This window comes from Dermacentor silvarum, chromosome 8 (assembly GCF_013339745.2).
Source record: "Dermacentor silvarum isolate Dsil-2018 chromosome 8, BIME_Dsil_1.4, whole genome shotgun sequence".
Taxonomy (NCBI): Eukaryota; Metazoa; Arthropoda; class Arachnida; order Ixodida; family Ixodidae; genus Dermacentor; species Dermacentor silvarum.
Window position 1 is genome coordinate 172,463,038 of NC_051161.1, and position 16,485 is coordinate 172,479,522.

The following is a 16,485-nucleotide window of genomic DNA, read 5'->3' on the forward strand; positions in this document are numbered from 1 at the left end:
GGACCTTTACGTTTCTTTCTAGCAAGCTAAGTAAAGTGCATCTATTTGCTTTACTGAAGTTTTGGTGGGACTGAAAAGCATTTACCTGGCATGTTTGTAGATGAATATGATGAAATAATTGATTTGGTGGTATATTCGAACCCTGCAATAACAAAATCGGCACGGTGTGCGACGCGTGCGTCGAAGCGATTGTTGCACGTTTTTATTCAAAATAAAGTAGAAATAGCCAGACCACATAAGCGCATGAACAGGCTCAGCCCCGAGTCCATTACAGTACCGACAATATGGCCTTTAAACAGCCGATTGTAATGCGCAGGCAGGCGGACTGTTTTTGTCGTGTTTTGGAACTGACTTGTGAGGTACAGATAGTCCTCGCTAACGAGCGGCACACGCGTCCCAGAATGCATACGAGTTTGTGAGCGAGTTGTGTGGTCTCCCTGTGAGATACAAAATGTCATTGACTAGTTGTACCGTAAATGGGTGCCAGCACTGCAGTATTAGCACACACGTGGCTACAGCAACACGCTCAACTGCGTACCACTTGTAAAGCCTCGTTTTGCTTTCGAGGACTTAACTTGTCTTGACTAAAAAGCACACTTGACTGGTTAATGAGCAAAGCAGTTGGACAGGAAACAATGAAAATGCATAGCCATTATTGTAGAAATAATTTAACACTTGTGAGGGTACCAGGCCGACGCCAGGTGGCGTAGAGCTGCAGGCACGAGATGGTAGGTAACGGTGTGTGGCAGGCAGGGACAACATCCAAGGCGTGTGTGCATGGTCGGCATGCGGGGCAACGAACTGAGTGAGTGAAGTAATCGGCGGAGCAAGCCGCGTGCGGTGCGGCGGGACGGAACGCAGGCTGCGTGTGTATGCGTGTGCCAAGGATTTCCTGAAATAAAGAGCATACTTGACAAGTGGGGGCTCGTCCAGTGGCTACCACGACCGACACTCGCCTCAAGACTTTCTGGAGAAGTACTTGGAGTACTGCGATATTGCAGGGATACCCCCTGACCGCCATGTGCAGTTGCTTCCAGCAGCATTGGAGGGGTCAGCCAAACAATGGTGGCACTTCTCAGGTGGGCACCCCGACTGGCAGTCCTTCACATCCGAATTTACGGCGGAGTTTACCACCGTTGACTACAAGTTTAAACTAAAAGCAGAGCTAGATCGGCGCACTCAGCATCCGGCAGAAACCCTCAAGCAGTTAATTCACGTCATTGCCGAATACTATGACCGTATAGCGGAGCCTGCTTCAGATGCCGAAAAGGTGGAACGCGTGCGGAGACAAATGCGTGCGACATTCCAAGACCTAACAGTCAGCGCGAGCTTCGCAAACCTGCAAGAAATGGTGAAGGCCCTGTCATGGAACGCGCTTGGCATCGCCTGCGCCCCCGCCACCACCGCGTATTGCACCAGAGCCTGGTGCCGTTAGGTGGCATCAACAGTGCGCCATCTCTCATACCACCGGCTCTTAGCAACACGGAAAGGCGGATTACAGGAGACACGAGAGCCATGCAGGAAAAACGGGACGCGTGAGAGTCGCGCATCTTCACTAGTTATGCAAGACTCGATCGAAAGCTTTCGACTAGTCTAAAAATGCAGTGTCACTCTGCTTTTTATTGTTCGAGGAAGTTAAAAAACCATTAATCATTTATACCAGCTGTGTGACAGTCGAAAGGTGCTGGTTGGGGAAAAAAAGGCCTTTGTGTCTTCGAGATAGGTGTAGCGTTCAAGTAGTTTGCAGCTGACACACACATCAATGAAATTGACTGATAGTTTGCAATATTTTCTTTTCGCCAGATTTGTGCACCAGAATAACTTTTGCTAGTAGCCAGTTATCTGGGACTCATTTCTGTGTTAGTGAGGCATTGAAAATTATCTCCAGATAGGGGGCCACCCGTTCCACATGTCTGCGTATGCCATCTGGACCAATAGATTTTTATTACATTTAACAAAAGAGCTACAATGCCTTCATATGACATCTGTATATCAGGCATTGGTGAAACATACGCAGACTTTAGGGTGAGCCATCATCTGTAGAGGCATCAGCAAAAACAGCTTAAAAATAATTAAAACAGGTTGCCAAGCGCGAGCAGTCCGGCACAAGTTCATAATTCACAACTGCATCATTGGTACCTTCAATATTCAACAATAGATAGCACCAAAAACTGTGTGGATCATGCATCATAAATTAGTTGAGTTTATGTTATAGTATTTTATTTTAGCAGCAACCAATTTAGGTCACTATAAGGAGTACCCAATGCTGAAAGTTTATTATGATCTTATCTCAACTTCAGTCTTTTGTGGCAAATTTTTCACTTCAAATGTAATATTGCAGTAAATTTAGCCGCATTAGTGGAAGACGAAGAAGTGTGAGCAGAACTTAACAAGGAGAGAAAGGATGCTTTTGCCCCGTCTGAAGCCTGTTCAATAAACCCCGTTTCTTTCACGTCGTAACAGTTTTGGTGGAGGTTGAGGGGTATTTGAAGTAACGATGGACCTGGAGCCATTTATTCTTCGCCAGAGTTGTCGCCTCGACTACCACCTTTGCCTGTTAACATGTCCAACGACGGAGACGCTCAGGCACCGATGCCTGCTGCTCCGTAATCAATGCCTGCTGGTACATTTCACTATCAATCAATCAATCAATCAAAGTAACTTTATTTCGCAACTTTACAAGGCGAAAAAGGTGGCCAAAGAAAAAGCTGCTACACTGCAGCTTGACCGGGCTCCAGCCACCCATCAGCAATGGAGACGAAACACATTTAGCATTTCTAAACCTTCATGAAAAGCATTGTACCGGACATACAATGAATCCAAGATTACATTACAATCGAACACGCGTCTCTAAGGACATGTAGAAAGTAAAAATGAAATAGAAAGGCAAAGTACTCATAATATGCATACATAATACAATGGCGAGACACACAAAAAAAATGTTTAGTAATATTTTTATTGCATGAATAAACTTCTTATGTCCTCATCGTTAACGTTGTGATGTCAATATTCAATATGTCATAGTGATTTAATGTTGTTGGCAATGTATGCCGAACGCTCTGTTGGCCGTACTGTGTGCGCGAACAACAAACGTGCCATGGTGGTTGATAGCGAAAAGGATACGTTGTCGGGGTGTGCTCAAGTTGTGCAATATCGAGAAAAGCATGTAATCTGCCCTGAACTGCTTTCTTATATGAACACAGTAAAGTGTAAGTGTACAAATCTCCAACTTTAAGGATTTTATGTGTTTCAAAAAGAGGCGCGGTGTGTTCTAAATAAGAAGCACTTGATACCGCACGGACTGCCCTTTTTTGTACTAAAACGAGTTTGTGTAGATTCTCAGCTGTAGTGTTACCCCAAACTAGCACACAATAACACAACTAAGAACTAAACAGGGCATCATAAAGCAATCTTCTAATTGCCACCAGGAGATCTTGTCGGCACCTATTCATTATGCCCACTGTTTTGCTTAATTTAAGCAATAATGACTGAATGTGCTGGTTCCAGGACATATGTTCATTAAATATAATGCCAAGTTTTTTTACTCATTTTTCAATCGAAACGTTGAACGGGCCAAGCATAAAGGAATCAGGTACCTTAACCAATGTTCCTAACGCACAAAACAACACACACTTTGTTTTCGATTCATTTAGTGTCAAACAATTTGTCTTGCACCATTCGTTTGCTCTAGAACAAAACGCATCTGCCTCGACAGTAATGTGCACTAGGTCTTTTCGCGCAGAAAATACAGAGCAATCATCGGCGTAGATCACAAATTTGCAAGTTTTATTTAATTGTGCTATATCATTGATATAAAAGAGGAAAAGGATAGGCCCCAAAATACTTCCTTGTGGCACCCCTGATATCATCTTTGTCATGCGCGATTTGTATCTGCCTATTTCAGTATATTGGGATCGACCCGTGAGGTATGAACGAATTAATTCCAGCGTTACTCCTCTAAATCCATAGTGTTCCATTTTATCTAATAAAATGGTGTGATTCACACGGTCAAAAGCTTTACTGAAATCCAAGTATAGTCCGAGTGTCATCAATTTATTTTCTATGTTCCCTAAAATAGTTTCTTTGTGCAGTAAAAGAGCACTCTGTGTGGAACGACGTTTCCTAAACCCATATTGATGACTTGTTATAAGGTTATGTTTGCTACAGAAACTGTCAATTCGTGCATTGATCACCTTTTCAAGCCCTTTCGAGAAAACAGGTAAAATTGAGACTGGACGATAGTTAGAAAAAGTGTTTTTATCCCCACCTTTATGGATTACGGTTACCTTAGCTACCTGCATGGTATTTGGAAAAATACCAGTAGAAATTGCGATATTAAAGATATGCGAAATGACAGGGGCGATCTCATTTAACACATACTTAATCGGCTTAATTTGTAAGTCATCGGCATCTCGACTATGGCTATTCTTAAGGCCCTCGAAAACCCTTATAACTTCTGCGATCGAAGTAGGCTGAAGGAAGAAAGAATGCGGAGTTCTAGGGATACACGCAGCACATACAGAAGTGTTCTCTGTGTTACCTATATGCGCAAAAAAGTCATTAAAGCGGTTCGGTGATCAATACAGTTTGACATAGGCTTTCGGTTTAAGATTGTATTTAATTGTATTTAATTTCTTCCAAAGAATATCACTGTTATGCAGGCTAATCATTATCAAAAATACGTCTGTAGTATTCTTCCTTCGACTTCCTAATTGCCTTGGTAAGCTGATTTCTAAATGACTTAAATTCTGTAAACTTACTGTGGTCACGAGACTGAAGAAACGCCTGAAACATTTTGTCTTTGGTTTTAATCATCTTCAGCAAGTGTTCAGTAACCCAAGGTTTCCTTGATTTTTTACTTTTACGAAAATCTTTCATTGGAAAAGAGGCATAATAGCACTGTTTGAAAAGATCTAGGAATTTATCATAGGACGCATTTGCATCTGTAATTGCCAGTACTTCGCTCCAGTCAACATGGCTGACGTTCTCTAGGAAATTTTCTAACGTGAATGTTGAAATATCGCGATACTCTATTTCTGCAGCTTCTCGTTTCTCGATTGGATGCAGTCTCTCAGTGATCCCACTTCTGCGCCAACTGCGCCAAAGTGCGCCAAATGGGATGTACTGCGCCATCCTGCTACAATCAACGAAAATTGCGCCTAACTGCGCCAAACAGTCTCGGGTTTGACGGCGCCTATCGCCGACAGTTACACCACCGGGAAATTAAAACGTGCAACGTGATGATAGGGCGAGCTTTTAGTTGTAAACAGGAGTCGAAACAGCACTAGCGCGTGCGTCCCGATTAACCCACAGCGCCACGCACGGCGCAGACGCGGCGCGTCTGCCTTGCAAGGCGGCTCGACGGCAAAGTGCGGTTTCTGCTGAGGCTCGTGGCTTCAAAGCGCGGGAAATAAAGGGCTACCCTAGAGGGGCGTCCGACGGTCGGATCTGTAGCCAACCGCTTTCTTTTTGGCTGTTTTTTGAGCTTCACGAGCATGGCCCGAAAGATAAGAGGCACCAGCTTTTCCGCCGGTATTGCCGCAACCACAAACAGCGCCTTCACAGTTCAAGAAAGCATGCAGCGCGCGTTCTCCGTTGCGTGTGCGACGTAAGCACAGGCAACGAAGAATTTACAATGGCTAGTAGGTAGTACAGCGGGGGCGTGGTACGGCTCGCCACCGGTGCTCCCTCGCGGCGACGATATTGCCGCGAAAGATAACGAAGTAGGGGCTAAGAGCTTCGCTGTAAAAATTGCGGTGGTTCTGTTTCTCAGGAAATACAGCGCATGCGCGAAACAACCTCCTGGAAGCACTGCCAGAAAGCTCTGGGAGAGAGAGAAAAAAAAAGTGTCAGAGGAGGTTGGCTGGGGGGTGACGTTATGTTGCGTTCCAGGTTTTTTATTATCCCTTCCTCCACTCAAAGAACATGCTGCGCATATTCTCGTTGCGCGCGAAGCTCGCGGAAGAGCTGATCTTGTTCTGAGTTTCCCGCACGTGGCTTCGGCCGCTGGTTGTCACCTACCTTCTGGTTGTCAGTTTTTTCGTTAGCACTAAGGCGCTATTGCAGGTCGCAACGCTTGCCTGCCACATCTGCTCACGATGAAGAAAGGTGAGTTATTGCCATTTTGTTGTTTTAGCTCACTTACACGGTGGAAGAATATTTAGGTGTTGACACTGCGCGCGAGCGAGCGTCCAGATTATGTTCGGCCGCGCGCGGGCGCACCGAGTAGCTCTGCTGCGAGCAGATAGAGGGCGCCGCGGCCAGCGGTCCCAGCAGGGGCTATAGAGATACAGCAGGGGCTTAGGCAGGGGTGCCCTCTGTCACCTCTGTTGTTCATGCTGTATTTACAAGGATTAGAGAAAAAATTAGAGAGGAGCGGACTTGGCTTCAACCTTTCCTATTCCAAGCAGGGAGAATGGATTAAACAGTCATTACCAGGACTGATGTATGCAGATGACATTGTACTTATGGCTGACAGCAAGGAAGACTTGCAGAGATTAATGGACATCTGTGGTAAAGAGGGAGATAGCTTAGGTTTGAAGTTTAGTAAAGAAAAATCGGCAGTCATGACTTTTAATGATAATCAGGGCAGCGAGCATAGGATACAGGAGGTTACGCTGGAGGTGGTGGATAAGTACAAATATCTTGGAGTGTGGATAAACAATGGGGCTGAGTACCTAACGGAACATGAAAAATATGTGACGGCTAAAGGTAGCAGAAATGCAGCTGTGATGAAAAATAGGGCACTGTGGAATTACAATAGGTACGAAGTGGTGAGAGGGATTTGGAAAGGGGTGATGGTCCCTAGTTTGACTTTCGGCAATGCGGTCCTGTGCATGAGATCAGAGGTTCGAGCAAGGTTGGAAGCTAAGCAGCGAGGGGTAGGTAGACTGGCTCTGGGAGCACACGGAAATACACCAAATCAGGGGGTACAGGGTGACATGGGATGGACGTCATTCGAGGGCAGGGAAGCCAGCAGCAAGATAGAATTTGAGGAGCGATTGAGAGAGATGGCAGAAAAGCGGTGGGCAAGGAGAGTTTTCAGTTATTTGTACATGAGGAATGTTGATACAAAATGGAGGAAGCTGACCAGAAAACTGTCAATCAAATATTTGGACTGCAGGAGGGGTGCAAACCAGGAAACAGCGGTTAAGAAAAAGGTTAAGGAAACAGAGAGGGGTCTGTGGAAAACAGGGATGCAGACGAAATCAGCACTGGGCACATACCGAACTTTCAAGCAAGAAATTGCCAAAGAAAATATCTACGATAATTCTAGGGGAAGCTCTTTGTTGTTTGAAGCCAGGACGGGAGTATTGCGGACTAAGATGTACCGAGTCAAGTACCAAGGTATAGACACGTTGTGCTGTGCGTGTGGAGAAGAAGAGGAAACGGCTGAACACCTCGTACTTTTCTGTAAGGGGCTTAACCCTACAGTGCAAGGCAACGGGGCTGATTTTTTCAAAGCATTGGGGTTTAGGGACAGTGAAGGCAAAATAGACTTTAAGCGGGTAGAAATAACCAAACAGAGGTTATCTGATTGGTGGATAAAATTAAGGCAGGGGTGAAATTTCACCCACCACAAAGTACAAATTATGTTAATAGCCATGGCTAGGTGGCGTATGCCACCGCCCGATTTAAAGGGTTCAGCCTCATCCATCCATCCATCCATCCATCCATCCAGCTTAGCGGCGCCGGCGGCTTGGCATTCCTCTGCCTCCGCTAAATTTTCGTTCATAGTGAAGTGAGTAAATCTGAAAGCGCGAAAAAAAAAATCGTTATTTCACATTAAAGTGATAAGTGTACCAGGCTTCGCTAACATGGTTCCTTGTGCAGGGCGTGGATGACGTGAACACGGATCAATCGGGCAGCGCTCAAAGCCCACTGAAGTTACCCTCGCGCGCGCAATTTGTTTCGTCCGGTCTAGCCACTCATCCAAGCATAAAAAAATGAAAGTGTTAGCCCACGTGCTACCCCTCAATCAGAAGAAAATAGTGACTGCACCAGAAAATGTATTTCATGCTTATCGCTGCTTCCATTCACACTCAGAAAACCGTTCAATCATCGTTGCGCGAATTCAATGTGGCCGCGATATAAATTAAGAAATGAAACGGCGCAAGCTTCCGATATGCAATGCACTAGAGCAAAGTGGCTGTTCATGGCTAGAACTTAAGATGAGAATGCACATCAGCTATATGTAAAAACTCTTTCAAATGGGAATTTATTAGGCGGGACGAAGGCAGGCGTCTATCATGAATTAGAGCATCACTACCACAGTTTACTGATGAAAACCTGAGCAAATGCCTTTTTTATTCCAATTCCACTTAACATAGACCGTGTATATTATTCATTGGGCTTTCGTCCATTGAGGCTCTTGCAAGATCTAAAAAAAAAAAGAGGTGACTTTCTTTTTTCTTAAATTGCATATGAGAATGTGCCAACGTAAGCCTGTTTGACAATGCATGCTACAGCCTGTCCACAAGTACACTTACACCCACCACACAATAATCCCATAGACCTTTTATTTATTTTTTTTTTGCAAAGGCACAATACGAAAAAAACTTGTGCATGAAGCAGCTCGATAATTTTAATAGGTGATAACCATCCCAGAAGCTTGCGGTCTCATACACTCCCACAATGGAAAAATGTATAAAAACATGCAAGCGTGTAATATACACCGCACGCGCATTGTAAAAAAAATTCAGTAGCCAGGATGGAACAAATTTGAAAATCAGGCACACATCTGCACAGAAAACAGCAGTATTTAACAGGGTGCACAAATATTTCAAAATATGCAAATGTCACGTAGCTGGACAGAACCATAGTAATGTTGTTGCCTTCCCTTGGAGATACTCGGTTATTTTTTACATTCCGCCTAATTAGATAATTAGTCGTATTTATTGATTAACTTCTCAATTATTATAATTAGATTAAAAGTGTCAATGAGAAAATTGTAGAGCAACATCAAAGACTCCCGATACAGCTTTGTATTGCTCTATACGCGCTACGTAGAAGTGTTTTTCCGAGCATGAAAGAAGCTCACGAATACACGCAAAGTGCCTCGAGCGGCCAGTCGCGCGGCAATATTGCTGTATTCGCGGGTTTCGTTCACGCTCGGAAAACACTTTTATGTATCACGTATTGAGCAACAGAAAGTTATATTGGGAGTTTTCCACGCTGCTGTACAATTCTCCTGTTCATACTTTTTATCCAATTATAGCAATAAAAGAGTTGATTATTCAATTATGAAAATAACTATGTAATTAAGCGGAATAAAAAAATAATCTGAGTATCTCCAAGCGACGGCAGACAACATTACCTTGGTTCTATCCAGCTACGTGACATTTAAATATTTTCCAATCTTGGTGCATGATAGTAAACCACCCAGTATATATCTTTTACATGCAGCAAAATTTGCACAAACTACTGCGGCACACAGGAGGTTCTCTCTTCCGCAGCGGCTTTCGAGGTTTATTTGACCGTGTGAGGTTCTTTGGACAGTTTGGAAATAAGGTGGGAATCCTTTTATCGAGCGCTCCGCGTAATATTGCCACGTGTCTAGCGCGGCGATGACGACGGCATAGGACACATCGGCACTTATGAAAAACATAGCAAGAAGAAGAAGAAGCAGTGACTAGCGCGAGCTATTTTAAAACCGTCCGTTTTTGTTACTGCCTCTGCCGACAAGTGCGTTTCGTTTGTCCCTCGAGCTTTCGACGTCGTGACAATATGCCATCGATATCGTATCCTCTGAAAAATGGCTGGTGCAGACATGGTCGTTAGGCGTTAGAGTTCGGTCTGCCCTCAGATTTGCACGGCGTCACTGCTCTAGACGACCGCTGTCGGACGGCGCTTTGAATAAAGGCACACGCTCCGCACAAGTCAGGTATCCAGAATTGCAGTTCGGAACGAAGCACTTTCTAGCCATTTCAACCGCTCCTCAGAAGGCCGCTGCCACCTTCGCCGAGGGCCCGTGGCGACAATACCCAAGCACAAGCTCATGAAGCAAACGCGAACAAAAATCGTGCCTTCAAAACAGCGCAACCGCACATGCAAGCAGGAAGACGAAGCAGCGGCAGCACGCGCCTTGCCGCCGAGGCTGGGACCGCATACCGCAGCGCCCTCTACGACGGCGCCGAACCAGCTGCAACCAAGCCGAACATAATCTGGACGCGAGCGAGCGACGCTTTCGCGCGCGTTGGGGGGAGAGTGTCAGCACCTCTCCTTATTCTTACACCGTGCTCACTTATTGCGTAGTTTCGTTTTAGATAGGTTTGTATTTGGAAGTGCTACGATTAGACCGCGGTCATCGCGTGTGTTGTACGTTGCTAGGACGAATATGCTTGTCAAATCGCCTGCATTTATTAGAAAAAAAAATTAACGTGGGACTTTTATAACTGCAAAGCCGCGAATAACTAGGACCGGTAATATTTTAGTAATAGGCGATTTGTGTTCAATAGGTGTTGCATATGTGAAAAGGAAACTGGATTTAATCAAAACGAATGTTTTTAGTTTGTGTATACTAAAGCTCTATAATCTACGTATGTTGCCCCTTATACTTTCCGATAATGTTCGTTGACGGTTGCGGCGAGCGACGAAACTAACCGTCGACGCGAGCTTGTAATCGCTTTGTTTCGGAAATCTAAACATGGCGCGTAAGTGCTTCGAGTCATACATTTGTGGTGCAGGACGGGCATTTATTTGCCGATCTCGCATAAAGTCTGTGGGGCACCGATTACGCATCACTCCTCCCTGTGTTGGAAGAGCACGTTTGCGTCATGCGCAGGCGGCGCGGTTTGCCACGACAATAGAAAGAAATAGAATTGGGTTTGGGTTCTTTGGGCTCGTACGCTATTTCCGAGAAATTCTGTGCGTGGCCAAAGGCTTAGCGTATGATGCATAACTTTGGGTACCCTATTCTACTGCCTAATGTTATGTATTTCCATAGAATGGCCGTACGTGGTTTTGCTTGCCTGTCACTGTTGAATCTCGAAACGGAACATGAACAAACTTGATTGCTGTATCCGTGGACTATATGAACGGTTTAAAAGTAACAAGAAGTTTCATTTTGCTGACACGGAAGCGCATAATACGTCAGGACTCCGTGTTGTTAGAGCTGTGGAAGATGCGGTGGTGTAGCGGGGATCAATCCCCAAAATCGCATTGTACGCGCACCGGGCGCAAGAAAATCGCTGCTCAAATGCGTCAGCAGTGTTATGCATCCACGGTTAATTAAGTGCGAGTCTGCAGTAACTACTCTGTTTGATAACGGTAGCAGGCGACCTCTTTACAGTGTAACTACTTCGTGCCGAGCGCCATCGTACTCAGAGCTGTACTATAAGGTTGCGTAATGAACAGCGCGAAGAAACTGGACACAGAACGGAAGAGAAAAACACAGCTCTCGATTTGTGTTTTCCTATTCCGTTCTGCGTCCAGCTTCTTCGCGCTGTTCATTAAAAGTATGCCGTCGCACTTCGTTGGGAAGCAATAAAGTTAAGCAACATCGATTCGCTTAGCTTGTTGGCGTCGCGTGGAAAATCGCTCACATGTTTATAACGCTCCAGACGAAAGTTGACCGTTGCAGTGAGCTTCGTGCGAAGCACCGGAGTGATGAAATTCTATCACACCCCAACATTCTGCCCGTGGTACGCGTGGGCGCGGCAGGTGCGCGTGCGTAGCACGTCTCCTTCCAGTAGCCTGGCTGTAGCGGCTGCGCTAGCTTTCCGCGCGGGTGAGCGCATTGGCGGCTCGCGCGCACTATCTCGCAATTTATCTGCGGCGCATGCAACGGCTGCGCGAGCCCAGAACTGAAAGCGCTTTCTTACAAGGGTATAAGAATAACAAATTTAGGAGCCATTCCACTCGAGGTGGATGGCCAGCGATGGTGCAAAATAGGACTCATGGTTAGGCAAGGGTACGCGTATTCACTGTCATTATTAATGCGAAAGAATTATTTGGCGCATGAGTCGAAAAATCCGGCGTCTGCCGTCCTACGCGAACACGAATGGTAACAAAAGCCACGTGACCAAGCGGTGACGCCATAACATGACGTCATGAAGAGTCGCATCATAAGAGCACGCGATGCCGTCATGACGTCATCACACGGCATCTTTTACGTTATGACGCGAGTGATGCAATATTTTTTTCTCGAGGAGGCTTCTGCAAACTAAGCCAAATCATGGCTTTCGAAAGAACATTTCGCAGTATAGGAAGGAATCGAACCCTGGTCCCAGGGATGCCAATTCATTGCTGGTATATGATAACTTTGTGATTACTGAGATGTACACTGTTTGGCTATTACAGCCTTAGTTTCTTGGCCAAATTTAAATCTTAGACTGATGTTGTTGAGTGTTTGAGTCACTTGAATTGGTGTGGCACTTCAAACCAAATTTTTCTAGCATGAGCTGGGTAAAGCAATTCGATCTTGTCTGGCTTATTATTATTACTATTATTAAGTGCAAAATGCTTGAAGCTTTCTGCACCTAATGGTTTTTACTACCTCTGGGATCGGCCCACAGTTTTCGCTTAAGGACAACAAAAATGCACGGAAGCCTAGAGATATACAGCTCTGCTGCAAAATCAGGAGCCAAGACGAATGGTACCTTTCCTTGCGTGCAGTGCTGCAAATCTCATTTTTTAAAGATTCGGAGTTGTGTTCAAGTGAGAGAAACGCGATGCCTTTACTCCCCTCTTCATTACGCCAGTGCAATGACAGTCAGTATTTTCAGTGATCGGCTGATATCTGTTCATGTTTGCCAGAGTGCGCATTACTTACTATCGATTTAATTAACATACATGTGAACTGCAATAAAAGTGTGGTGCTTACTTCGTGAAGTTGACCAATACATGCTGTTGCTACAAATGCTCTGGATTTCAGGCAGCCTGTGACTAATTAGCTTCTTTTTCTTCACTGCAGCTAGACTCACGAGCTTCAAAGAGTCTGTGCTGGAGGAAGTGGACAGCAATGGCGACATTGTCAAGTCTTGGTGTCAAAGGGGTCTGAAAAGCTTTGAAGCTAAGTGCGTCATATGTGACCTGGTGATCTCCTGTGCACAGCATGGGACGTCTGCTGTAAAAAGACATGCCTCGTCCCAGATGCACCTAACAGCTAGAAAAAAAACACTGCGATGCTGATGGAAAGTTGAACCGGCCGAAGTCACTCCAGTCTACAATCAGCTTCAGTAGAAGTGCTGGAGTCAGCACATTGAATGACAGTGTCATTCGAGCTGAAGCATTATTTGCCATGTCCTTGGCGGTTAAAGGAATTCCATTTTCTTACGCGGACGTGGCAGCGAAGATCTTTCCTCCAATGTTTCATGACTCTCAAATAGCAGGAAAGTTTTCTTGTGGAAGGACCAAAGTATCCTACATGATTTCAGATGGCTTAGGGCCGCACTTCAAGAAGAAAGTCATTGAGGAACTTAGCTGGCCAGAAGTGTACTACTCTATTCAAATCGATGAGACGCCAAAACCCGAACAAAGAGTTCAACAACTGGACGTGCTTGTGCGTTACTTTTCAAGAAAGCAGCAGAAAGTTGTCATCGAACACCTGGAGTCCTTCAACCTGGGTCGTGCGACAGCAGATATAATCATTGACTGTGTCGAAAGGAGTATAACAGAGCTTCCCAAGGAAAAGCTACTCTGCTTCTTCAGTGACGGCCCCAACACAATGAAAAGTGTGAAGAAACTGAAAGATGCTGTCCACCGAAATATTCTGGACATTGGAGAGTGCAACCTCCACAAGGTGCACAATGCTTTTGGCACAGGCCTTACAGCTTTTGGTGCAGATGTCGAGTTGTTAGTGATGGATGTGTACTATTTTTTTAAACATGCTGTCCGGTCTTCGCAATTTACCAATCAGCAAAAGGAGCTTGGTATTCCGGAACACATTTTTCTAAGACATGTGAACAACAGGTGGCTTACATTTCAGTGCAGCCTAGAGCGTGTGCTCGAGCAATATGATGCACTGAAGGCATATTTTCACAATGCGGCTGACAACAGGCCATCAAGTGCTGCACTGCCAAGACGATTGGCAGCAGCACTTGCTGATAAGCAATTGCTCGCAAAGATGCTCTTCTTGAGGAACACAGCTGAGCTGTTCAATAGATTTCAAGCACTTTTCCAAAGGTAAGAACCCCTTATACACATTGTGCACTCCGAGTCCGTCAGTCTTTTAAAGAAGTTGTTGAGTCGCTTCATGAGACATGACGCCTACCAGAATGCGACTGCTGCCGAGCTTAAATGCCTGGATGTGGCTGCTCCTACAGGGCTGAAGCAGGCTCCAGAGATAGGATTGGACACTGAGCAAGAGATGCACAGTTGGAGTCCTGAAGAAAAAAAATCGTTCAGGGTTCGGGCTCGAGCATTTTACATTGCAACAGCGCAACACCTTTTAAAGCAGCTGCCACTTGACAACAAGCTGCTTTTTCATTTGCGTTTCCTAGATCCTGCCCTGCCTTGTAACAGTAGAAGAGACTGTTAAATCCATAAAGTATGTTGTTGCCAGTGTGCCCCATATGATAAACGGCAAGCAGGTAACATCTCTAGTGGATGAGTGGCATTCTCTTCACTGTAAGCCAATGGATGAACGTGCTGCTTCCAGCAACAGCAACATTGACAGCTATTGGGCTGATGTGCTCGCTGATGGTCAGTATCCATTGCTCTCTGTATTTATACGTGCATTGCTCTCCCTGCCACATGGAAATGCAGAGTGTGAACGGGGATTTAGTGAGAACAAGCGCATCATAGACAATCGTGCAAACCTTGGAATTGTAACCCTCAATGGCATCAGACATGTTAAGAGCTACCTGAAACGTTTTGACAGTGATGTTTCCCAGGTTCCTGTAACACAAGAACTGATAAATGCTGCCAAACATTCACACAAAAAATACTTGGATCGCCTTCAGCTGGAGGCTGAGGATAAGGAAAGACGGAAACGGAACGCCTCTGCTGACTCGGTCACTCATAAGAAAGTCAAGCTTGAAGAAGAGAAACATTGCCTAGAAGGGCGCCTAGAGTCATCATAAGCAATGCTCCAGCGAGCACAGGGTCTCATCAAAGGAGGCCTGGATAACAAAAACATGGAGGATATTGAATGCGGCCAAGTTCTTCTGGCCGAGGCAAATGCTGCTCTTGCTGAGAACATGAGAAGACTTGCAGACATCAACAAAAAGCTGCAGCAGTTTTAGAACTTCGTTTATGGAGGCTGCATATGAACAAGAGTGCTATATATGATTTAAGGTGCAATATTTTATTATCATCCATGCTATAAGATAGGGGCAGTAGTTCCACATTTCGACAATCACACCATTGTATTTATAGTGTTATTTCATAAAATATAATTTTGTTGATCCAGTATTCTGTGTTTGCTTGTGTTGAAAAAAAAAGAAAGGCTGCAGGAGGTTATTCCTATGACGGCGTTTATTTTTGCATTATTGAGTGAAGTAATGTTTGTGTTCCTTGGAGTCTTTTTCTCCACGAGATCTGCAATGGATGGAAATGTTTACCAAGGTTCTCGTAAGAACATACGAATTATTCAAGTCTTTGAATGTAAACTGCCACTCGGTTTTTCGAAATACTTAAGGATGTGAAATATTAGCTGCTCCAAGCTGCTCCAAAATGCCAAATTGCCTGCTCCAAAGTGCTCCAAAATAAGATTTCTGGTGCTCCAAAAATTGCTCCAAATCCTATGTCCGCAGTAGCATCACTGAGTCTCTCCATCATTAATACAATGGGCAAATGATCGCTCAAATCGGAGCTTAGGACTTTGGAGATAAGTTTTTCGGCACGAGAGTTGGTGAGAAGTATGTCTAGTAGAGATGTGCACGAAGTCGTAATTCGTGTTGGAGACGCTATTTCATTCCGAAAACCATTGCATTGTAAAATCAGTAGTAAATAGCTGGTCCGGAGTCACTTAAGATATCAATATTGAAATCACCACCTAGTGTTAGCGTGTATCCATGTTCATTTGCATGTGAAAAATTGCTAAGGAACATAAGAAGTGCTGGAATACTGCCACACCGCCAAACATAATTTTACCGTTTCTAATGCAAAAAATTTCATAGTCTAAAGTGGTCGTAGTAAACTCGTTCAATAATTGGAAACCTGGAAGATTTATCTGCAATGACACACCACCGCCACGTCTGTCCTGCCGATTCAAATAGAAATGGCTATAACCCGGGAGCACAAAATGCTCAGAATCCTCGAGAACCTACCGAGAACCTCAGGTTTTCGCCGGGAAAGCAGGTGAAGATGTAGACGAGTGGCTCAGGCATTATCAACGAGTAACAAGTCGAACGACTGGGACACTACCGGCCAACTAAGCAACGTTGTCTTCGCGCTCACTTACACTGCCCTGATGTGGTTTGAGAATAATGAAGAATTATTAATGACGTAGGAACATTTCGTCCATGAGCTAACTGAATGCTTCGTTGACTCTCACAGAAAAAAAGAAATGCGCAGAGCACACCCTGGCACAGAGAGCACAGC

The 16,485-nt window shown here is 44.9% G+C and overlaps 1 protein-coding gene across 1 annotated transcript in view; it reads left to right on the forward strand.

The window, feature by feature from the left end:
• Window positions 1–16,485, forward strand: part of LOC119461848 (serine-protein kinase ATM) — a 754,892-nt gene that overhangs the window by 372,225 nt on the left and 366,182 nt on the right. The window contains exons 36-39 of the mRNA XM_037723219.2: window positions 934–1,079; window positions 12,914–13,016; window positions 13,519–13,741; window positions 14,442–14,531. Coding sequence (XP_037579147.2) covers window positions 934–1,079; window positions 12,914–13,016; window positions 13,519–13,741; window positions 14,442–14,531 — 562 coding nt within the window. The remainder of the gene's footprint in view (window positions 1–933; window positions 1,080–12,913; window positions 13,017–13,518; window positions 13,742–14,441; window positions 14,532–16,485) is intronic.